At 40.1% G+C, this 24,256-nt stretch overlaps 1 protein-coding gene across 4 annotated transcripts in view; it reads left to right on the top strand.

Annotated features, from left to right (window-relative positions):
* The window catches only part of LOC137194286 (voltage-dependent R-type calcium channel subunit alpha-1E-like), a 58,400-nt gene extending 34,778 nt beyond the window's left edge, over positions 1 to 23,622 (top strand). Inside the window, exons 15-48 of one of the 4 annotated variants that reach the window (XM_067606041.1) lie at positions 280 to 392; positions 524 to 655; positions 969 to 1,038; positions 1,453 to 1,570; positions 3,229 to 3,296; positions 3,429 to 3,496; positions 6,527 to 7,279; positions 8,881 to 9,128; positions 9,378 to 9,510; positions 9,630 to 9,759; positions 11,232 to 11,291; positions 11,449 to 11,555; positions 12,837 to 12,933; positions 13,032 to 13,192; positions 14,200 to 14,337; positions 14,577 to 14,778; positions 14,890 to 15,054; positions 15,802 to 15,912; positions 16,013 to 16,093; positions 16,345 to 16,464; positions 16,562 to 16,627; positions 16,714 to 16,805; positions 16,934 to 17,108; positions 17,189 to 17,316; positions 17,723 to 17,819; positions 17,927 to 18,032; positions 18,670 to 18,777; positions 18,864 to 18,964; positions 19,080 to 19,186; positions 19,281 to 19,374; positions 20,392 to 20,496; positions 20,843 to 20,978; positions 21,161 to 21,309; positions 21,978 to 23,622. In XM_067606041.1, coding sequence (XP_067462142.1) covers positions 280 to 392; positions 524 to 655; positions 969 to 1,038; positions 1,453 to 1,570; positions 3,229 to 3,296; positions 3,429 to 3,496; positions 6,527 to 7,279; positions 8,881 to 9,128; positions 9,378 to 9,510; positions 9,630 to 9,759; positions 11,232 to 11,291; positions 11,449 to 11,555; positions 12,837 to 12,933; positions 13,032 to 13,192; positions 14,200 to 14,337; positions 14,577 to 14,778; positions 14,890 to 15,054; positions 15,802 to 15,912; positions 16,013 to 16,093; positions 16,345 to 16,464; positions 16,562 to 16,627; positions 16,714 to 16,805; positions 16,934 to 17,108; positions 17,189 to 17,316; positions 17,723 to 17,819; positions 17,927 to 18,032; positions 18,670 to 18,777; positions 18,864 to 18,964; positions 19,080 to 19,186; positions 19,281 to 19,374; positions 20,392 to 20,496; positions 20,843 to 20,978; positions 21,161 to 21,309; positions 21,978 to 22,502 — 5,064 coding nt within the window. In that variant the 3' untranslated portion in view covers positions 22,503 to 23,622. The remainder of the gene's footprint in view (positions 1 to 279; positions 393 to 523; positions 656 to 968; positions 1,039 to 1,452; positions 1,571 to 3,228; positions 3,297 to 3,428; positions 3,497 to 6,526; positions 7,280 to 8,880; positions 9,129 to 9,377; positions 9,511 to 9,629; positions 9,760 to 11,231; positions 11,292 to 11,448; positions 11,556 to 12,836; positions 12,934 to 13,031; positions 13,193 to 14,199; positions 14,338 to 14,576; positions 14,779 to 14,889; positions 15,055 to 15,801; positions 15,913 to 16,012; positions 16,094 to 16,344; positions 16,465 to 16,561; positions 16,628 to 16,713; positions 16,806 to 16,933; positions 17,109 to 17,188; positions 17,317 to 17,722; positions 17,820 to 17,926; positions 18,033 to 18,669; positions 18,778 to 18,863; positions 18,965 to 19,079; positions 19,187 to 19,280; positions 19,375 to 20,391; positions 20,497 to 20,842; positions 20,979 to 21,160; positions 21,310 to 21,977) is intronic. The other 3 variants (XM_067606040.1, XM_067606038.1, XM_067606037.1) reach the window with 3 other exon arrangements.
* Positions 23,623 to 24,256: the final 634 nt, after the last annotated feature.

Raw genomic sequence — 24,256 nt, 5'->3', positions numbered from 1 at the left:
ATGCTTCAGCTGTTCTATAGGTTGTTTAGCTGTGATCTTTAAATCCTCCAAGACCATGCTGTACTGTATATGACTGTATATGACTGTCAAAGGCTTAAGATCAATAATTGTGCCACATACACTTCCTTACATGTCTAAAACATATGGCAGTGGGCGTCTTAATCACACCCATATCTCTTAGGCATTTCTCCTCTGCTCCTGATTTTTTTTTTTTTGCTGCTGGTCAGATGGAGCCTGTAAGTCATTTTTTTTGTTATATGTGTCTGATGTGTTTTGTAGGTTATTGTTGGCAGCATCTTTGAGGTGGTTTGGGGTTTCTTCCGGCCTGGCATGTCATTTGGCATCAGTGTACTGAGGGCGCTGAGATTACTGAGAATCTTCAAGATCACCAAGTAAGTCGGACAGCAGGACTGTTCACATGAAAAACACAACATTTCAGCAGCTAAACTAGGCCCGGGTTGTAGAGTAGTAGCACTTTTATAGATCTCTGTTGAAAAGGACACGTGTTATTTCTTTCTGTCAGATACTGGGCCTCTCTCAGGAACCTGGTTGTGTCCCTCATGAGCTCCATGAAGTCCATTATCAGCCTGCTTTTTCTTCTCTTCCTCTTTATTGTGGTGTTTGCTCTGCTGGGGATGCAGCTTTTTGGAGGAAGGTAAGAGAGCCGTCAGGATATCTTCACCTCTCAGACATCAAAGACAAATCTTTGTTCTGTTCTTGATCTGTTGGTGCTGATTTTCACTGTATATTTGACCCACATACCAGATCATACCACAGTGTTAAAACAGTATCTACAACCTGCTATTTGAACAGCCGTTTCTTCAATGGCGTCTTTGATGGAGAGGAGAGGAAATGACATGTCCGGATGAAAATAGCTCTGCATCCTCCTCCTCCTCTCCTCTTCTTCTTCCTCCTCCTATTCTTCCTTGGTCATATCTGACCCTGCTTTCTATCTGCTTTCCCTCTAGGTTCATCTTTGAAGATTACACTCCCACCAACTTTGACACGTTTCCAGCTGCCATCATGACAGTGTTTCAGGTTTGGCTCCCACAGATCCCCTCATTCTGCCTGCTCTCCATGACACATTGCACCCTGGGATATTTCTCACCCTAGGCGCAGATTAAACAACTCTGCTCACTCGCTCTCCACCCCCTGCCTCCGCTATCTTCCCACACATCCATGCACACATATGCGCACATGAATATCAGACAAGTGAAACGTGAACGAATCCACATCAGATCTGCTATAAAACCAACCACGCTATGATAGAGTGTTTTGATCCGCGTATATAGTAATTAGCTTTCTTGCTGCCATTTTTAATACTACATCTTGAACTGGTTTGTAGACATGGCATATGTCTCCTGTTTGGTGTATTTTTAGGCTAATGTTCCCTTAAATCAAATATGAGCAGTGTAATTAATAATGCTAAATATTCTATGATTTTGCCCACAGATTTTGACTGGTGAGGACTGGAACGAGGTGATGTATAATGGGATCCGCTCGCAGGGTGGCGTGCAGTATGGCATGTGGTCATCGATCTACTTCATAGTGCTTACCCTGTTTGGAAATTGTATCCTTCCTTTTATAAAACTGCTACACCTGTACGCGATTAGCAGTTGAGGAGGTATTCAAATCCTTAACTTAAATAAAAATAGCAAAATCACGGTGTAAAACTACTCCATCACAAGCAAAATTTTACTTGAGTAAAAGTATATGGTAAGTATGATGAGCAAAGTAAAAGTGCTCATTATGCTGCCGAAAGGTCTCTGTCAGAGTTACTGTATATAATATTTTATTGGGTTATTGTTACAGCTGCATAAACTACAGAATTGTAATGTTATAGCTAATTTTAAAAACTTTATACAGTGTTCAGTAGTTAAATTAATAACATAACATCATATTTTACACAATGATTATATATTTTGTGTGTAAAATCTTGAATTACATTATGGGAAATATGCTTCTTTCTTGCCAAGAGTTGATGAGAAGCTCAATACCACTTTCACGTCTGTATGTTAAATATGAAACTGGAGCCAGCAGCCAGTTAGCCTAGTTTAGCACAAAGACTGGGAACAGGTGGAAACAGCTGGCCTCTGTTCAAACGTAACAAAGTCTGCCTACCAGCAATTCTAAAGCTTCCTAATTACCACATTTTATCTTGTTTGTTTAATGCATATAAAAGCCAAAGTATAAAAATGACAATTTGTCGCTAAGCTAAGCTAACCGGCTACAGGCTAAGCTTCATATTTAGTGTACAGATGTGGAGCTATAGTAAAAAGTACAATATTTGCTTTTGAAAATGAAGAATGAAGTATAAAGTAGCAGACAATAGAAATGCTAAAATAAAGTATAAGTACCTCAAAAATGAATTTAAGTGCATTACTTGAGTAAAGGTATATTCCACCTCCGTACACTGTATACCTGTATAAACCTGCCACTACATTTCAAATGCATGGAGCGAGGGTTGAATACACAGTACAAGAAGGACTTAAGAAAAGCAATAAACATGCTGAGTCTAAATCAGATATTCAGGACTATAAAGGTCCTTCAGTGAAACTCCACTAATGACAAACTCAGGCTGTATTTTGTAAAAGTGATCCAATGATGGATACTGTGAGTGTCTGTGAACCTTCATGGGACTACATCTGCTCAAAATTTTGAGCATCAAAGTTCATTCTTGACCTTTGGGATCACTATGTCAAATAATCTCCACCCTTACCCGAGGTCTGTTTACCAGCTGTTTTTGAGCTTTCAACCATATCTCCTGGTCAGTGACTAGAGCTGGTTCAGATGTTGTCATGTGACCAAAGTGTGGAACGTTGGTCATGTAATAACAAGTGGTCGTATATGGGGAACTCTGGGGGGAAAACTACATCAGGGAAACTGTAAGGACCGTGGACAAGAGACTGAACACTAGAAACAGCATCAACTGGGAAGGGGTCACAGGTCATTGACCAATATTCAGATTAAGGAGGCCATTCTCATCCAACGCCAGAAATGAGTTATCATTATCTATCAGAGGTTATCATGTGACCTGAGCAATTTCTATTCACTGATGAACAAAAAAAGCTAGTAAATGGACATTGAGTTAAGATTATTTTGTTGTGCATACTCAATACCAATAACATACTAAATCTATTTCAATCTGATCAGTATACTTTTATGTAAGAAAAATCCTGACACGTTCCCAAACTTTAGTGTATTTGTTCTTAACTGCCTTTATGACAGACACACTGCTCAACGTTTTCTTGGCCATCGCTGTGGATAATCTGGCCAACGCACAGGAGCTGACAAAGGTTTAAACTGTTTTGATCCCTGTTTTGCCATTTTACAGATAAAATAATCAATTTTTGTTGTGTATGTCGTCATTAAAGTAGGATACTACTTTTCTAGTCAGTAAATCTGTATACTTGTTTTGTTTGTGTCAGGATGAAGAGGAAGAAGAGGAATTCTTCAACCAGAGGTACGCCAGAGGAAGAGATGGCTTGATATCTGAGTAAGTTATTGGTTAACAGCTAAAAAAATGTTTTGGATGAGATACCCAGAGCATTCACAGCCCTTAAGTAGTTCTTAGAAACTCTCTCCAGTGTTTGACAGTTTCTCAAATCAACTCTCCTCTTGAGCAAAAGAAAAAAAATGGAATTGGATTGATAATCACGTCACGATTGCTCAAACAGTTTTGTCTTTTTGCAGCAGGCATAAGTAAGTGAAAGACTTACTTAAGATGTGGATGCTGATGGAGGTTCACACTTTGATCATCAAACTACTTATCTGATTGGAGAGGAGATGTCAAGAAATCAATCAGGGATTAACCAGTAACATCAATATTTCTACAGTATTATTGATTGTGGGCACAGAGAGCCAGGTGTAGGTGTAACTGGCGAATGTTAAACAGTATTTTACTCAGTTCCTTCAGTTGCATGGTGAATGCAAACTTGGAAAGGCATGTTTAGGCCTTGTCGTGACAGCTATGAATGTGTATTGAATGTGCCTGATCAAAAAGCATGACCCTCTACAGACAGCGTTACTGAAACTCCCTCTGTGACTGTCTAGGCCTGTGATTTGTAACAGGCAGCCTCTTTTGTTAATGAGAGAAGTAATTCCTCACCGACTTCCCTCCTCTCGGTGACCTGTTGGCCTTCCTACAGGTCTAATGATCCAGTAAATTGAACAGAGGAGGGCAGGAGGTGTTTTTCAAAGGCTTTGGGAACGTGTCACTCTACTGGGAGGAGACACACTTTGGAGTGTGTCAGATTTTGGCTTAGATCCCTACTAATGACTCCACGCTGATCACACAGATTTGTTATTATAGGGAGATAAAAACTACTACGTGACCATCAGGGGCATTAGTGACCGTTTCCTACAACAGCCATTGCTGAAGTGTACTTGAATGTACTGCAGGGACACATGAGTGTCTTATCTGGAGCACTGACATGGCTTGCTTAAGGACTGTACTCGTTATTTTGCATGTTTTAACCCATTAATTACAAACTTTGTATATTTATATTTTTCAATGATCTTGGTAGATCATTTTTTTATCAATCTATAGGCATATCTTCATACCAGTACTACATGAAAATCAACATGCAGAGCCTTGAAAATTGCTTCAGTAATTTTTTGTCGGCTTAATTTTTTCTCATCAAAGTTATGTTTTCATTTTGTGGTGATAAAATGTGAAGTTCAGTGATTGGTAAAAATTCTCCACCTTGTTGGTACATTCACTGGTAAAATCAAACCTCAGATAAACTATTACTGTTGGGTAAATTATTTAAGAGCTTTTCAGGAGCCAATGTTCAAGTCTCAGATGTTTGAAGTTACCTAAAAACACCTGAACACATCAACAAGAAAGTGTTTATAAAAAAGTTTCTTGCAACAAGTGAAAATAACTTCCAAAAGGAAGATGACAAACGTTCACTGTGATGAATTTCTGATCCAAAGTGTTTTAAGTCTCTGCAAGTTGATTTTTAAATCACGTTTAAAAAGGATAAACACCAGTACTTTCCCTAAAAACCTATGGCATGGTTACCAGGAATAAAAAATAATATGTGGTTTGTAATTAATAAACTAAAACATGCAACAAAAAACCCCACCCAAACTCAAATAATTGATTACAAAAACAGGTAGCCTAACTGACTCTAGTTGTGACACTGAATGTATCATTTGTCTGTTACATATTTAAATGTTAGTCCTGTATGTGTTGCAGCTATCAAGATGCAGATTTTGATGTGTATTGCAGTGTTTTGCTGGTTCCATCACGTTGTCTTGTTTTATGCCTGTTAACGTGGCACTGACCAAAATGTTGTGTATCATGACATTCGGTCATCACTGAAGACTATTTGAACCTACGTATTGTAAGTTTGAACATATTTAATGGTATAAAATTGGTTTTCCTTTTAAATTAAACCTCTATTATTCATCACAAAGTATGATTTCAGGCCCTTCTACACCTAAATTGGATAACCTTCACATGAAATTTGCTTCCTCTGGACATATTTCGGACTGTGCCACAACAAATGTTCTGTGTATGTTGTAAAACACTAATGTCTTGTTTTCAAATAATCACTCATTGATTACATGGACAACAAAAGAATCTGAATACCAGTAAGTAAAATTGTATGTATCTCTGTCACTCAAAATTCCTCTCCTGAGTTTCCTTAATCAATTATTGAGATTAATTTTTTTAGATGTTATACTATGTTTGTACTTTAACCCTGCACCTCCCCTCTTTTGTTCTTGTGGGTTTCATTTTTCTCTTTTTCTTTTTATCTGTCCTTACCTCACAGGTATCTTCATTTTTTTATTTTTTGATGTCTTTAGCTTGAAGTATTTTGCATATTTTTCCATAGGAAATTATTTGTGTTACTTTACTGTTACAACTAACATTATGTATTAAAAGGACTGTCCTTTTCTTACAAGTTTCAGTTGTTTGAGTATTTGTTCAACTGGTATGCTATATGAACAGTAGTCTTAATTTTTTTTTTTCACCTGTTCTTTTGGAAAAAAATTTGCTTTCTTGCAAATGGTTAGATGAAGATTGATGCCACTGTCATGTCTGTCTGTTCAATAAGAAGCCGGTTAGTTTAGCATGAAGACTTGAAACAGCTAGCCTTGCTCTGTCCAACAAATCACCTCTAAAGCTCAATGATTAACACTTTATATCATGTTGGTTCAATTATACAAAAACCAAAGTGGAAAAACAACACTTTGTGGTTTTATTGGGGGTTATGTGTGTGACTATTTGATCCCTGCAAGGTTGCCAGGCAACCAGCTGAGACTCCAGGAAGTCACCGCACCCAGTCAAGAAATAGTCCTGCATATAACACCTTACCTTAGGACAGAACTAGGCCAGCTGTTTCTCACCTTTATGTTCTGTATGCTAAGCTAAGCTATGACATGTGAGTGGCATCAATCTTCTCATCTTACTCCCAGCAAGGCAGCAAATAAGCAAATTTTCCAAAATGTCAAATTATTCCTTTAAATGTGTGATGCCAATAAATAGTGATGTCATGTATATTGTGCTCCTTAGTGGGAGAAGAAGACCCTACCTATACAGGAAACGGGCGATCCACCGAGGCCGACCAGCTTTCCCAGAAGAGGCAGAGGGGGTGCCAGGAGCCGCAGACGAGCAGCCGCTCAATGGCTCCAACGCCTTCGCCAAACGCCGTGAGAGGAGGAGAAAAGTTAACATGTCAGTGTGGGAGCAGAGGGCCAACCAACTACGCAAACGTCGCCAGATGGCGAGCAAAGAGGAGCTGTTCAGCAGCCCAACAGAAGACACGGCCGAAACTCCCACCATTGCCCACCACTCTACGCTTTCCCCAGAGGCCAGCCCGGCTCACCTGCCTGAGTCACCCATGTCTGTGGGGATGCCCCTCCCCGAGCCCCCGATGTCCATATCCATCCCCATGCCTGAGCCTCCGGCTGCTGAGCCTCTGGTAAACCTGACTGAGGAGAAAACTGGAGGAGCCAACCACCGGACTACAGGCGGGGGCAGGCACAGGATGGCCCGCAAGTTCAGGCCCAGTCAGGGGCCGGACGAAGGGGCGCGGCACAGACGCCACCGTCACCGAGAGGCTCGCCCTGAGGCCAAGAGTCTGGACTATGCCCAAGCGCCACATGAGGTGCCACAAGTCAGACGAGCGCTCAGCCAAGAGAGGAAGATAGATGAGAGGGAAGAGAAGGAAGAAAGAGAGGAGAGAGCAGACGTAGAAGGAGTCCAGGATGATTGTGGAACGTGCATTGTCAACCCGTATGCAGATGTTGGAGAAGACCGTAGCAGGTAATTCTGTTCTCTTAAATTATATATTATTCAAAAATATTTCAAAAGTGGAATTAGAAGGTCCAACACTCTCTCATGAAGTAGTATATTTTACCATCTTTTTCTCATTGTATAATTATTTGATAACAGTTCATTTGATCTGAAAGGTCACTGGATATTTTCCCTCTGAAAGAGAATTGCAACTTTTAATCTTTATGTTTTTTCATGTCTTAAGTCCATCTCAAAACATTACTCACATGCCCAAATATCCATTGAAAGAGTTATCAGTTCTTTCTAATGCTCCAATAGAGGAGAAGGGAACAAAGTACTCTCCTTTCATACAAAAATGCATTCAAAGTTTATCTGAAGTTATTGAATCTTCAGCAGTCCCCAAAACCTTTAAAACCCTCAAATCAAGTGTGTATTTTCCAATGGTACTATCTTTTTAGGACAAAATTCAGACTTTTTGTTTTCCCGAACCGTGTTTCCTTGGGAAAGGGAATTTTGAACTTTGAAGAAAGTAATTTTAGAAGATGGAAGATGTTCTCTCATTTTGTCTATCTTTAGCTGAACCTTGGAAAGCATTTTTGCACAGAACGAGGACTGTTGATTTTGTTCCTCATCACCTCTTTTGAAATTGTATTAGTAAGGGACGTCTTCACAGCCCGTATGGAGAGGAGGAACAATCACTGTGAACAATATGTCTTGAAATGTTCATATGGGCAAGTGAGTATCGTTTTAAGACAGACTTGAAAAAATGGGAACCTATCCTTTAAAAGAAAACAGGACTACAACCATGCTAGCATGCTCACAATGACAATGCTAACATGGTGATGTTTAGCAGGTTTAATGTTTACTGTTTTTATCTTCTTAGTTTAGTATTTTAGCATGCTTACATTTGCTAATTACTGTAGCACTAAACACAAAGTATAGTTGAGGTTGATGGGAAGGTCATTAATTTTGCAGGTATTCAGACATAAACCGAAGTATACTGATATTTTGACCTGATGATGGCGCTAGATGAAAAGTCAGGGGATCACCAGAGTTATTACAATTCATCTTGAGGGAAACATGAATGTGTGTACCAAAATTTCGTGGCAATCCATTCAGTAAAACATTTCACTCACAACTTTAATTGTCAATCTCATGGTGGTGCTAGAGGAAAAGTCAAGGATTCATTAGGATTCATCCTCTGGGAACCATTAATGTCTGTGCAAAATTTTGTGCCATCTAATAGATTTTGAGAGTCAGAGAGAGTCATCAGAATTGGGCTTCATACTCTGGGGACCATGAATGTCTGCACAAAATTTCATGGCGATCTATTCAATGCTTACTGAAATATTTCAGTCAGGATCAAAGTTGTGGGCTGACTGACTTTGCTATCTATAGAGCCACGCTGCTAGTATCGCTAAAAATATAGAGAGACTACAAGGGAGGATGTTATCCAGTGACATTTCAGATCAAATGGACCATTATCAGATAATTATACAACAAGAAAAGGATGGTAGAAACATACTACAGTTCAAGATACTAGATACAAGTTCTTTCTACAGGAATTTCCGTGCCATAACATACTGTTGTACTGATGAATGTTCAGTGATAATTTTTTTTATCTATTTCAGAGGCGCTGACATTCCTGATCCTCCTCAGTGTGAGCAGCTGGACTGGGCAGAGCAGGGTGAAGGCAGGCACACAGACCAGTATGAACCCATGCCAGTGGAGACTGCTTTAGAGGCCACAGAGTTCACTGTGCGCGCCATTGAATCCGAGAACCGCCCAGGTTCCCTCAACCGTGACAAGTCCAACCTGGAGGGAAGCGTTGCCATCGAAATGTCTGCACAGCCGCTGCTGGAGCTCACGCCCATGACAGGTAGCGCTGTGATCACTTCTCGCTGCTGTCACACTCCTTAACTGTGCATCATGAAGTGGGATGTAGTGTCAGTATCACTCTGTGACACTGTGTGTAGGTGTTCTGACAGAGTAAGAGTGCCACGCTGTTCTTCTTTTTTTGATGAATCCATTGTGCTGGTGACTCACATGGATCTTTCTTTGTCATTGCTGTTCATGTACAGCTAAAAGATTTTTGTCCCATTCTCTCGCACCTCTGTCTGGGTTTTAGTGAACAGCAAAGAGTTGGAGGCATACCAGTCTGAGCAGAGAGACATAGACGAAGAGACAGAGGATGAAGAACCTCCGATTACTCCCAAACCTGTAGCTCCTGACAGCATGTTCATCTTCAAGGCCTCCAACCCGTAAGACGCTAAAAAATAAATGCTCTAAATCACCGGTTATCACAGGCAACCTTTTGTGCTCTTTGTTTGCGCTCTGTCATCAACCTACAATTAACGTCTTCCTCTTCGTTGATCCACAGTATCAGACGGATCTGCCACTATGTGGTTACTCTGCGCTACTTTGAGATGACAATCCTCCTCGTGATCGTGGCGAGCAGCATTGCACTGGCCGCTGAGGACCCCGTGTGCACCAGTTCAGAGAGAAACAAGGTGAAATCAAAAGACGATTCCCCTTAAGTGTCTGTAGTTTTATTCATGATCTAAACCCAGATGTATAGGATGAATACAGGGACAAGAACCCTTTCCTGCAGTTTCATTGACATGTGCTGACATTAAGTAACCTGCGATTAAGCAGTTGATCTTGATGTATATATTTTACGACATTTATCCTCAAATAGACATTTTAATGAGACTAAAACAAAAACCTCACTCAGTCTAACACCACTGATGAAGTTGTAGCTCAATTCAAATCTCTCAGGTTCACTGTTTGATCTCAAGTTGATATAACACTGTGTCAACAACAGTGTGCCGTGACACATTTGGTTTCACGCACATACAGGGTGAGAATCAACAGTTTCGCTAGGGAAATAGCTGCGCAGTTTGTTTTTCACAACTCAGTATCATGAAAAGTGTCAAGAGTGACCATATAAGCACAAACTAGTAGAAGCTACACTGTGTTTGGCTACGAGAGAGAGACCCACACTAAGGCCACACAGTTACATGAATATATAAGAATATTTAACACCATTATGTACGAAGTTGAAGTGAGTTATCCTAATCCAAAAATGTCAGAAGAACTTAAAGGGGCTTTCCATTAATTCAGTTTACTAATTGTTGTTAGTACTTCTCAGCCCGTGAAGAAAGCTGTGTAATGTCCTCTGATGCCACGTTTATGTCATATCAGAGTTATCATAATTACGAGTTTATGGCTTATAAATAGCATTCATGTCAACATCTAAGTCATAATTACAACTAGGAAACTAACTAAAATATATATCTGATATATACTACTCAATAATATGGACTCAAACAAACATGGATGCCTCACATCGGACAAAGACCGATGTTTAATGTAATGACCCAAAAGATCCTGTGGATTTTTATCATGGGAAATGCAGGATCCAGCGATTTTGGAGCTTCACTCACATTATTGACAAAAATTCAGGATATATTAGTGTTGCTGTGCCGATTTTGACACATTCTTTTATAAATCTGTCTCTCGTGAGTCAAGCAAATGAATGAAAGTGTAATTTAAATCACTGAAGTATCCCTTTATGGTATTTCTGGGCAAGCACATATTTTTGGGTATTGAATGATTCAAGTGGCAGGGGAATGAGCTTTTCTTGCTACATCCTTGCAGATTTCTATAGTCTATATTTTTTTTTATCTCGAGCCACGCTTTGACACTGCCTACAAACATACTGATTCATCCTATAAAGGTTTTATTTAGAGAACAAACCCACCATTAAGGTGTGAGAAGGCTGCCAACCAGCGGTAACAAGGTCATTGCCTCTGACTGGATGGGACTAACGTAAGTTTTCTCTACGTGTCCCTGTGGAGCGTTACAAGTATGAGAGTGTGTGCCAGAGTGATGCTAAATGAGAGAGTGCACCTTCTGAAAAGGCTTTTTTGGTTGACAAAAGTTTTTAAAAATTTGTTTTTTATGTTTTTAAATCACCCAGGTCCTTCGTTATTTTGATTACGTCTTCACCGGAGTGTTCACCTTTGAAATGATCATTAAGGTGGGAACCAGAAACACATATTTTCTCTGTTTTGACAACACCTATCACACTTTTAAATAATTTAACTCACTGTAGATTTACTCATAGGTTTTTAGTCCCTGTGTGCATTTAATCTGTTCACTTTGCATGTCCGTGTGGGTGTGTGTTTGTCCTCCAGATGATAGACCAGGGTCTCATTCTGCACGACGGCTCTTATTTCCGAGACATGTGGAACATCCTGGACTTCATTGTGGTGGTGGGAGCTCTGATAGCCTTTGCTCTAACGTGAGTCACTATATAGTGCTGCCTGGCGATGACTCACTGCAGTGAATCGTTTTCTGAGCTTACAGTATTGTTATAAAAAACCCTCCCTCAAAGACACTTTGCAGCTTAAGAAAAAAAAAAAAAGCTTCATTGACAAAGGGTCAGCTCAAAAACTGCAAATATGGAGGCATGCATGGTCGCAGATTCAGCTTCACGAATCGCAAATGGAAAACATGGATTTTTTTTGTAATTTGGGGTTTACACATGGGTGGACTCACATGACTGATGTTAAAAAGCCTCTACATTAGTTATTTCTGTCGTCTTTCTCAGCATGAGTGTGATAAATTACTTACTGAGCCTTTTGTGCCTTCTGTTGTACTGTAGAGGACTGTACTGTATGTTAATTTCTCTGTTGTGAATATAGCTGTGATCCTCGGAGCTTTGCTCACAGTGTATCTCTCTTTATGCCTCAACTTTTTCTCTGTTGTTCCTGTGGATTTTATCACTGTTGGGGCGACCAGGAATGTGATGGGGTAAAAATTTCACACTAAACGTAAACTTCTCCCATAAGCTTATCACATATTTCTTTTATTTTCCTGTGCCTTGATTTCCCCCCCATTTTTTTTGTATTCTGTGTGTTTTTATCTTTTTGTTGTGTCTTCCAAATCTCACCAAATTACAGAGCCTGGCATGTATCAGTGGGTAGAAATCTTTGTTCATTTGTAGACATGAATTAGTCATTTCTAGCCCCAAATGACCTAATCTGTTCCCTCAAATTAATAGAACTTAATATGTTTTCCTGTTAAAAGGTAACACACTGCGTCTTTAACAGCCAAAACCCAAAGTATATAATCTTTCAGTCCAAAATCTAAATAAAACTGTGTTAAACCCAGCAGCTCAAGTTTGGGTTTAATACAAGGACAAGAACAAATTAAACAAATACTATAACCTAACGCTGTTACTTTGAGGGAATCTACACTAAACATTACAACAATAGCTTAACACTGTTAGGGAATTAAGTATTTTAAGGCCATATTTCAGTAATTTGAGGGCACACAAGGGTACAAATTACATCAGTTATCAAAAATATTATCCCTGACACCTGCTAAGCTCTGTACAAACATACTCAAAGTGAAGTTCTGTGTTTCATTGTCTTTAAAATGTTTTTTGATAAGCTCTTATGTCGATGTTTTGCTTCAACTGTGTCTTAACTGTTTAAAATGTGGCTGTGCCATGTGTCCTGGTGCATTAATGTACGAGTGCACAAATATGTGACTAAATGCTGCATTTCAATGTCAACAGAAACAACAAAGGCCGAGACATCAAGACAATAAAGTCCCTCAGAGTTTTGAGAGTCCTGCGACCTCTTAAAACTATCAAGAGACTTCCTAAACTCAAGGTGCCGTGTGAACTTCTGCAAACACTCTCCAGTATTTTGGTGTTATCTCACAGATCTCTGACATATTGTTCTTGTTTTGTCATCCTTTGTCTCCGCAGGCTGTTTTTGACTGTGTGGTCACATCTCTGAAGAACGTCTTCAACATCCTCATCGTGTACCAGCTCTTCATGTTCATCTTCGCTGTCATTGCTGTGCAGCTGTTTAAGGGGAAGTTCTTCTACTGTACTGACAGCTCTATGAATACAGAGAAGGAATGCCAGTAAGTGGATATTTCTGAACCACTCTCACAGTCCACTTTTGTCTGCCCCTACATTACTGTTTGGAATAAATATATATCTGAAAATCCTCCTACATGTTGTCACTCAAAGCGAATAAAAGCGCATGTTAATATAATTTATAGGCACACAACACGACAGTTAAGTTATCCTGACCTCAACTTGGTCTGGGGCAGAAGGGGAATAACATAAATACAGATAGAAAATATGAACAGTCAGACTGTTCAGTGCTGAATCTTTTCTTGACAAATATGGAAGCTTAAAGCATTAGTTTGACATTTTAGGTAATACACTTATTCCCGTTCTTGCTGGGAGTTAGACGAGAAGATGAATACCACTCTCCCTGGTTTCTGTAACAAAATCCACCTACCAGCACCTTTAAAGCTCACTGATTAAGACATTATACCTCATTTGTTTAATCCATACCAAAAGGGAAGTGTAAAAATTACACATTGCGCTGCGTTATGTCAGTCTATTTCTGGACCTTTAAAGTGAACTTCAGGGAGAAACCAGACCAGCTCTGACTAAAAATAAAACCAAAATACTTAACAAACTACCCAAAATTACATTTACAATACTAAACCTAAGTCCCTAACCACCCAAAAAATAGAAGAAAAGAGAAGGAAACAATATGACAGCCATCCTCTACCGAACTTTCTGGCAAGGAGTTAACATGCGAAACAACAACTCAATATAATTAACTGATTATTACATTTAAAAACATAACGAACCCATTTCTCAAATCTAGCTGGCAACAACATACAGTACCAGTCAAAAGTTTAGACACACCTTCCTGTTCACTTGAATGAGAAAGTGCGTCCAAACTTTTTGACTGGTATTGTACAAGAGAGAGTTATGATCTAATTCTACACAAACTCCTGACACAAATAGCTCACAAAACAATACAAAGACATTAAAAGTCATTAAAAATGCTGGTTTAATCAGTGAACCTAGTGAAACTCTGACCTGCGGGGTGCTCTGTTCCCTACAGAGGCTACTATATTGACTACAGCAGAGACAAAAAGGAGGTGAAGAGGAGAGAGTGGAAGAGACACGAGTTCCACTACGACAACGTCTGCTGGGCCCTTCTCACCCTTTTCACTGTCTCAACTGGAGAGGGATGGCCTCAGTAAGTGTATTTTTAATGAACAATATAGGCTTTAACTTCTACTTTTGCAGCTCTAAATGTCTTTTCATTATGTACAACAACTGTCAATGCTATGACGATACCACTGGAAATGCACAATTTCACAACAAATGTTAGCTTAAAGGCTAAAAATCTAAGTGAATTGAAATTTTGCAAAATTTTGGCCTTTAATGCCTTCAAGGTTGTTTTATTTCCCTCTTCCCTGTCTATTTTTCTTCTAGGGTCCTGCAGCACTCTACTGACGTTACAGAGGAGAGCATGGGGCCGAGTCGAGGGAACCGGATGGAGATGTCTGTTTTCTACGTGGTCTACTTTGTGGTCTTTCCATTCTTCTTTGTCAACATCTTTGTGGCTCTCATCATCATCACCTTCCAGGAGCAGGGTGACAAGATGATTCAGGAGTGCAGTCTGGAGAAGAACGAGGTGTGGAGCAGTGAAATCTGACATGTAACACACAAGTGGACATGTATTCATGCAGTTTAAGATCATCTTCAACTCTGTATGTATGTTTTGTGACATTTTTTTCTCTATCAGAGGGCTTGTATTGACTTCGCCATCAGTGCCAAGCCGATGACCCGCTACATGCCCCAGAACAGACAAACCTTCCAGTACAGGCTGTGGCACTTTGTGGCGTCGCCGTCTTTTGAGTACACAGTGCTGGTCATGATCGCCCTCAACACTGTGGTTCTCATGATGAAGGTAAAAAACTCTCGACTGCAGAATTCATTCAGTCATAACCATATCTTAAAGGACGATACTTGTGTTTTCTAATCACAGTCAAAAAATTTTAGATTGACTTCCTGACCTCATTCATTGCTAGAAATGAAACTTGCAGAGACTTGAAGCTTGCTTGAAAGTAAAATAATAAAAGAAATTGTTCTTTCTTGCATTCGTTTTTAATTTTTTAAAGCTACATTGTCAACATGAGGTAATGAAGTTAAAAGCAGGTAGCGTCTTGAAAAAATCTTCCTTGTTGTTGCGTTTAAGGAAACCTGACAAAACTTCAATGACAAAGAGAAAAATTTGAATACAAGAACCTGTCAAATTCACGCAATCCTTTTATCAGTTCTCATGTTTTTTTATTGTTTGTCCATGAGGTTTGTTTGACACAAGAGACAAATCTTTCTGGCCACCAACTCACAAATCTCGGGACATACTAATCTCATGCAAGTTTAAAGTCTCTGCTAGTTTATTTTTACAACTAAAAGCTACTGAAACCAATTGCTGTGTGGAAGGTAGAAGATCGGTCTTTAAATGTTGTGGTATCCTTTTGAAAATGGTCAGCAGCAGTAATATACAATATGCTAAATGTATTGTTTAAGAGCAAAAAATAATTACAAATCTATCAAATCTACCAAAATCTTGTCACCAAAGTGATCATTACTGTTATTAATGTGTGATGAAATTGTTCATTGACTTTGTGACCGCTTGTCTTTTTTCCTTCAGTACCACTCAGCCCCGACAGCCTACGATACAGTCCTAAAGCACCTTAACACAGCCTTCACTGTCCTCTTCTCCATGGAGTGCATACTCAAGATCATGGCATTTGGTTTAGTGGTGAGTATTTACACAATAAAAAAGAAGTTGAAATCTAGCCAAACCAATATAGAATTGGTCTTTATGTAATCAAATTGTTGTCAAATTTTCTTTCCTGCAGAACTACTTTCGAGATACTTGGAACATTTTTGATTTCATCACCGTTCTTGGCAGCATCACCGAGATAATTGTGGATTTACAGGTAAGACACTGCCAAGACACCATTTATTTTCACAATGCTGTGACCCTAAAAAACAAAAGACTCAAATAATAATAATAAGAAGAATCTTTCTTTCCAAGTTTCTTCATGTGTTACGATCTCTGCCTCCAGACACAACTTAAGTCATGTTGTGATGAATTTCACCATCTGTGTTTTACATCCTGTCTCCACCTTCTGTCTGTCTGACACTCTCTCTCTCTCTCGTGTCACCCTCTTGCCGACCGTTTGTGCAGTCGGTGAACACCATCAACATGAGTTTCCTGAAGCTTTTCCGAACAGCCAGGTTGATCAAGCTGCTGAGGCAAGGTTACACCATTCGTATCCTGCTGTGGACTTTTGTACAATCTTTCAAGGTCAGACATTTTAATGCTCTCATACAAGTGTTACGGTAATATCTTTTAGACGACAAATGATCAATAATCATGTGTCTTGCTGCTTCTTCTCCAACAGGCTCTTCCGTACGTCTGTCTTCTCATTGCTATGCTTTTCTTCATATATGCCATAATCGGAATGCAGGTATCCTTTTCTTAATAATGACATTAAGCGCACTTCCTTAATATCTGAAAAAATATCGTCTTACTGAATCAACCTGTTTCATGCAGGTGTTTGGGAACATCAAGCTGAATGACGAGAGTCACATCAATCAGCACAACAATTTTAAGACCTTTTTCAGTGCACTGATGCTGCTCTTCAGGTGGGCTCGTCAGAAAATATGTTCCGAACCTGTTTTTAATTTACTGTGGTTCATTGTCACACTACTTTTCTGCAACGTTTATCTTAATTTGATGTCAAGTAGATGTTTGTCTGTGTTTAAACCACCAGGAGCGCGACAGGCGAGTCCTGGCAGGAGATTATGCTTTCCTGTCTGTCAGGTCAGGAGTGTGAACCAGACCCTTCCATCGCCCCCCTCACCATGTCTCCAGACCACGAAGGAGGCTGCGGGACCGACTTTGCCTACTGCTACTTCGTCTCATTCATCTTCTTCAGCTCCTTCCTGGTCGGTTCATGTCTTTGTCAAATTTTCCGCAGTCTTGCGCACTGCTTTCCTTATCGGATCTTCTATTATGTCTCTTTCAGATGCTGAATCTGTTTGTGGCTGTGATTATGGATAACTTTGAGTACCTGACGCGAGACTCCTCAATCCTGGGTCCCCATCACCTGGACGAGTTTGTCCGAATCTGGGGAGAGTACGATCGTTTGGCATGGTGAGACATGATCTTTTTCATGCTGCTAATTCACATTTTCTTTTCTTTTCTTTCTTTTTTTCCTTGTTTCAACATTTATGTTCTATCTTTGTCCAGCAGAGGGCAGCCAATGTGTGTGAAATGTTAATGTCTTAAAGTTTCAGGGCAATGAGCCGACATTCTTTAGCACAAGATATTTGCCTTCAAGTCCAAAGGAGCACCACTAAAGTCAGCTTTTGAGAGACAAAGAAAACATTCCCTAAATATTTGAATGCCAAATGCCAAACAAGGACAAGACCTCTAAAAGGAAACAACAGCTTCTCTTCATCTGTAGTAGATGTGATTTTTTATGCCACTTTTATTGTCCTCTTCATCTTTTCTCTGTCTGTTGCCTCTCCTCACTCATCACCCATGTTTGCCTCTGAAGTGGCCGTATCCACTACACCGCCATGTACGAGATGTTAACGCACATGTCGCCACCTCTGGGCCTGGGTAAAAAATGTCCTGCTAAGATCGCCTATAAGGTACCGAAAACACTTTCCTCTCATCTCTTATCGCTTCTGTTTGATGAGATGAAAACTCTCAGATAAAAATGTTGTCTCTCTCTCCATCCGTCCTCGTTGGCTCTCAGAGGTTGGTGCTGATGAACATGCCTGTGGACGAGGACATGTCTGTCCACTTCACCTCGACGCTGATGTCACTCATCCGCACTGCGCTGGACATCAAAATAGCTAGAGGTCAGGGTCACTGACAAGCGCATTGCAGACATGTTATGGATGTTATACGAAACCTGGGGCTGCAACTAATGATGACTTTCATCATCAATTATGATTCTTTTTTGGATTAACTGGTAACACTTTTGTTTAAGTCCCTATAACACACTATAATGTAGTTATAAGCATATACAAGGACATGTTTAAGTATTTATTAATTAACAGCATTTGTCAACAATTATTATATAAGCATATATCTGTTTAGAACTGCATTACAGTGTATTATAAACATTAAACTGTTTATATACTGCTTATAAATGTTAAACCGGGGGATTTAAAGTGTTACAGATGAACTGATTAATGATTGTCAGAAAATAATGACAAATGTCTGTTATAATCTCTTAAAGCCTAAGATGATATCTTCAAATTGCTTGTTTTGTCTCACAACAGTCAAATTAAAAAAACTCAAAAAAATATTCAGTTTACTCTCACATATAAAGAAATGTAGCAAATCATGTAGCAAAATTACTTTATGTTTTGTTTCTTGAAAAATGACATATTTGATTATTAAAATAGCTTTCGACTGTTTGTTTCAGCTTTAATGACATCGATATCACATATTCTATTTGCCAAAGTGGCTGAATGTAAATGTTTTTCCCAGGCGGTGAGGACCGCATCGCTCTGGATGCTGAACTTCAAAAGGAGATCAGTATCATTTGGCCTTATCTGCCCCAGAAGACATTGGACCTACTGGTACCTATCAACAAAGGTCTGGCTCTAAATTACAGAGGTGACAGTCAGTGTAATCCTGACAAATAAACAGTAGCAGTTAATGAAGTGTGTTTGCCCTCACAGATACGGACATGACAGTGGGGAAGATCTATGCTTCGATGATGATAATGGACTACTTCAAACAGAACAAAGCCAAGAAACTCCGGCAACAACTAGAGGCTCAGGTCAGCTCAGCATCTTGCACCTTAACGGGCCTGAAAAAACTTGAAAATGAAATTGAAAAAAAAAAAGCTGTCTGACTTGCGTTTGACTCGTCGTGTTCTGTTTCTCTCATTTCAGAAGAGTAACTTGATGTTCAAGCGTCTGGATGCCTCGACCCTCCCGGAGGACATCCTCTCCAACACCCAGCCGCTGCCGATGATGGCCCACAGCGCTGGCTCAGCACTGTGAGTCCATTCATGTGTGTAGCTGTGTGAGGTTATATCTGTATGTGTGACTCTTTTTATGTGTTTGTTTACTCTTTTTTTTCTCTCAATTTAGGACCAGAGGAGGATTTGTGGCTTTGAGCCCCATCTCACCCCAGGAACTATTTTTACAGCCCATAAGTTCAGACGTTGATGCTAGTCAACAGCAGGTAAGAAAGAGGATAATTATATGCAAACAACCATTAACACCACAGCTATGTCTTAGAGCAGTGTTTCCCAACCTTTTTGACTGGCAACCTCTTAAAATCAAATTCAATTTTTCAGCAATTTTTCCTTCTCAGATTTTTTAATCATTCCAGAGATCTGAGATTAGAGCAAAGCCACAAAAAGAAAACATAATTTTATGTAGCAGGAATATGTTATTATCTTGTATTCATTTACTCCTCAGATTTACCCTCCAGGTTGAGAATCACTGTCTTAAGACAACACATTTGCACTCAAAACAATTTGCAAAGCACAACATTTATTTAAAGATCTAAACCCATAAAAACGGTATAAATATGTTTTGATTCGTGAAATTGCTGCAACTCTCTCAGTGCCTTGCAGGGCACGGCATCGCTGGCTCTCTGTGCTCCTGTCTTTTAGTCCCGTGGAGATCGGAATAACAAAGGCAGACTGTCAAACTGTTGATGTTTTGCTGTGTCTTTACTGTCTGATCTTACTGGTCACCACCGCTTGCTAGATGAATGATGTAAAATGACTGAAATAACTTGCATATTAGTGTTTGTTCTTGCAGAGGAATGTGTCCGGAACCCTAGACAGATGTTGTCTGGCTCTGTTTGTGTAGCTATAAGACCTTAAAATGCATGACTGTATGTCCCTCCAAGCTGAAATATGGACCCCATCCCATCCCTGTAAGATCTTCTGTTTACTGTCTTCTTTTCCACTCCTCACTTATACAACCTCACACTGTTTCTATTCCTCCTTGAAGTCAGTTTCCCTGTTTGCTAGTTGTTAATCTGTCCGTATTTTTGGCTGGAATGGCTTCTGATTGGATGGCGATGGTGATGGCTATGATAGATAGACCCTCACTGATATGAAATGGCTTTTCCGCTCTTCTTCTCATCTGAATTGGCCCTCCGTTGTTTAAGAGGCAGTCCTGGCGGGGACGAGCCTGATCCGTGCTGTCTCTCCTTGCCCTCCTCTCTGTCTTTGTACTCACCTAGGTGGGCGAGTGCAGTAGGGGGATTGAAGCCCCACTGGAGCTTCCGCTAGGGAGGGGCCTGTGTGTGCGGGCCTCTTCCATGCCCCGTCTGGCTGTAGAGTCGCAGGTACACATATCTTCCATGACACGGCCTCTGTGCTGGATCTCCAGGACTTCAGTGGCTGCATGGGCTCTTATGCCAAAGTGCCTTGTTCCTTACTTTGGGAGTCTGATTGAGGCTCAATGAATTGTTAGAACGGGGTGTGATCCGTGAATGCTGATGCTTCGCCTCTTTACCTCGATCTCTTTCATCTCCAGAATTGAAGAAAGACTAAACTGAGTAACGCATGCAAGAGAATTTGATCAAAACCTGTTCCTGAATTAAATCTTCTTGATGTAAAAAGAGTATTTTTAACGTTTTCTTCGTGTACGTACCCTCTGCTTGCGTGTTTGTCTGTGTTTTCACATACAAGCAGACAGAGGTTGCGAGTGGCTCCATGAAGCGTTCTGCCTCCACTCTTGCGGATCAACGGGTGAACGGTCTTTGGCAGGAAGAGCAAAGTCCAGAGCGAGTGTATCGACCTCGTCACAAAAGCTACAAGGCTGCCGGTTAGTCCTGCTCGTCTGTTTTCATCACATCAGGTTGTGAAGAGTTTGATTTTAAGTCATACAGTACATCCACCACCACTGGTCAGACAGACTGCTTTATTCAGCCAACTATGTATATATTTTTCAAGTTATCCATCCCTTCTTCTCTTAATCTATCATTTTGTCCTCTCCTGAATGTCTAGTTTCTCGGTCTGAGCACAGGGAGCGTGGCCGGTCCAAGGAGTGCTGTCACCTCCTCTCTCCAGACACGTCTCGTTGTAACTCAGAGGAAAGGAGCTTGCAGCCCTCTCGCTCCTCCAGCGTAGAGAGAGAACACACCCAAGATAAACAGGTAGGTCAGAAAACATTTACAAGGTCCTGGGCCAAAAACACTGTGAAGACTGTGAAAATGAAGGAGCAAATTTGCCTGATTTTATTTGGTGAGTTATTAGTGTTCACATATGAATCATCTTTGAGGTTTATATGCCATCAAAGATGATTGAACCTATGATGGGGGATTATTTTATAATGTAATGAGTAAGCATAATTTAGTATTTTGTAATTGGAAAACAGTTAGTTAAGTTTGTTTTGCCTGTTTGTATAAGTCAGTCCTGTTTGTTTGCTTGTTTCTTTGGTTATTATATGTGTTTTAACTTGTCTTACCTGACTTGAAAACCTGCCCTCTTACCCCTTTTCATCTCAAGAGGATCACAATGGAAATAATCTTTTTGCTTAATTGTGTTTTAGTACTCAACAATTTAATTGTATGTCAGTACTGGGTGACTGCAGTCTTCTTTTTACTTTTATTGCTGTCAAATACATCTATCTATCTAATATCCCAGCCCCATAACAAACTAGAGGATGTAAAAGAATAAAATAAATAAATAACTGAAGTGTGGGAGATGGACAGTTGTGGAGGAGGTTAGGGGATTGCTCGTTTAAATTCTTTCTTCTGTTTAAATTGACAGGCTTAAGTTACCAGATACCCAAAGTCATTTTTTCCTTTATTCTTGTCCTCAGGGTAACAGCTCTGACAGTCCAGTGCCCTCCACCTCAGAGTCCAGCACCCCCAGCGGCCGACGACCTTTATCACAAACCCCAACCCGCTCTCGCCCTCACATCTCCTACTCCCCACTCGTGTGTCGCACACACCCCTCCGTCGGCGAAGACGAGGACGAGCAGGGCAGCCCAGAGACCACGAGACGGGGCAAGCCCGCCTGGGAGACCCAGAAGGGGATTGCAGACGAGATGGGGAGCGAGTCTGGCCAACACCCATCCCCGCCTCGACGCTACCCCTCCGAGCCATTCCTGGCCTCACAAGAGGACGACCATAGCCCGGACCCCTCCGGTCCCATGGAGACGTTGACCTTCGAGGCGGCTGTGGCCTGCAGCCTGGGACGCTCAAACACCATCAGCTCGGCCCGCCCGTGCTTGCGGACTGGCTGGCAGGTCCCCAATGGACATTTTCGGAAGCGTCTGGCGCAGACAACCTCCGTTGCAGGCTGTGATCCACTCAGTGATACAGAGGAGGACGACAGGTGCTAGGGACAGGAGGCACAGCGCAGGGGGAAGGAGGAGGAATCCCAGAGAGGTGTTAGAGGACGCTGTACTACAGTGTACAGAGCGAAGGTTAACGTGACTCTTCTTGCATCAGTGCTTCAAGGCCGTGAGCCCTCTGGATGTTTGATAAAATGTGAACCCAAAACGACGAAGAACAATACTTCCTGAAACTGTAGTTGCCAATTCACACAGAACACTGACAATAAATAAGGTCTATTTCCTGACTTGTACTTGATGATAGAGAGTAATAATTCATCTCAAATAGTTGCGGGATGCAGAAAATAAATAAAATGAATGAATCGAATTATATCATTTGTGTCAATAGGTATTTTCCATATCTGAAGATGTTTCTAAATGATTCAGTGTTGCTCTAAACAGTATTTATCTGTGGGGTGTGTGAATATGTAACTACATTTTCTTATAAATTAATCGTTTTTGTAAATACATCGTGATCATCACACCATTGCCATTTTCTTAGACCGTATCAATACAACTAGCCATCACGAGGCGATCTGATACTTTACCAGACAATGTGGGTACTAATAAGTAACACTCAATAATGCTGGATTTTTTTACAGTATGAATGAATGTGCAGGGGAAAAACCGCCTGATTTTCCCCATCATTTTTCTTTTTGGCAATTCCTTTGGTATTAAACATAATAAGTTGTGAGATATGAATACACATATAGAATAACATAGAGAAGATGCTTATCTGTTATTTCACCCTGCGTCATTGTTAAATCATGCCTCCAACAACTCTTGAGCCTTTAAAAACTGAATTTTTTCTTCTTTGTCATCTTCTAAGACAACCGGTTTTATTTTTGCCACTCTACACCCTTTAAATGAGAATTTTCCGGAAATTACATTTACCATTTGATTTTGGAAATTGTTGGTCGTATGATATGAAAACAAAATGATCTTTCATCCCTTTTCACTTTTTTTCTTCCTTGTGAATATTCTATGAACCATTGCAGACAATGACTGTAGAAACACTGTAGACACGCCATGACACATTTGCTTCACAAATTAACATTAATCTATTACTTACTAATAATGTACAGAGAAATTATGCTGTTTGTAACATTTAGAGACAAAAAAAAATAAACAGTATAAGCTGATGAGCTTTAAAGGTAAAGGAATGTTCATTTTAAGGTTTGTGTATTTGTTTTATTTTGCCTAAAGAAGGCCGATTCTGTGAAACTCACTTAACCAAAAACATGGAGATTTGTATCATAAGTTCCTGGAATGCAAATACTTGTGGGTTTTTATGTGTACAATAGCTGTATATACAAATAAAGGTGTCCTCAAGTTGTCACTGTTATTGGATGTGTTTTTATTTTGGATAAAGGCAAAACCTTGATAAGTGAGACTGTGAAGCCTTAAGCAATTCAGGCATGTAATTCATGCAGAAACCAGTTTAAGTGCATCTGGAAACTGTCAGTTTGTGCTGATATGCGTTAGTTGCAAACACTGAACATGGAGGAATCTGAGAGATGTAGATGTTCTTTTAACTAATGGATTTTCTTAAAGGCACTCTCCCTTTATCTGCTACAATATCTAACATGCTTTCTGATTATACATAATAAACATTAGCTGAATGGTACAGCGCTGGCAAATACAGAGATAAGTGAATCAGGCTGTAAAGTGTTTCCCCCTCAAATTTTCTTGTCCAGAATATATTTCCATATAGTGCACATTTAACATAACAATAGTGTCAGATAGAGGATGCATGTATAGCT

The sequence above is a fragment of the Thunnus thynnus genome, chromosome 12, assembly GCF_963924715.1.
Source record: "Thunnus thynnus chromosome 12, fThuThy2.1, whole genome shotgun sequence".
NCBI classification, from domain to species: Eukaryota; Metazoa; Chordata; class Actinopteri; order Scombriformes; family Scombridae; genus Thunnus; species Thunnus thynnus.
The sequence above is the reverse complement of the archived record's forward strand: the minus strand, read 5'-3'. Positions and strand labels throughout refer to the sequence as shown.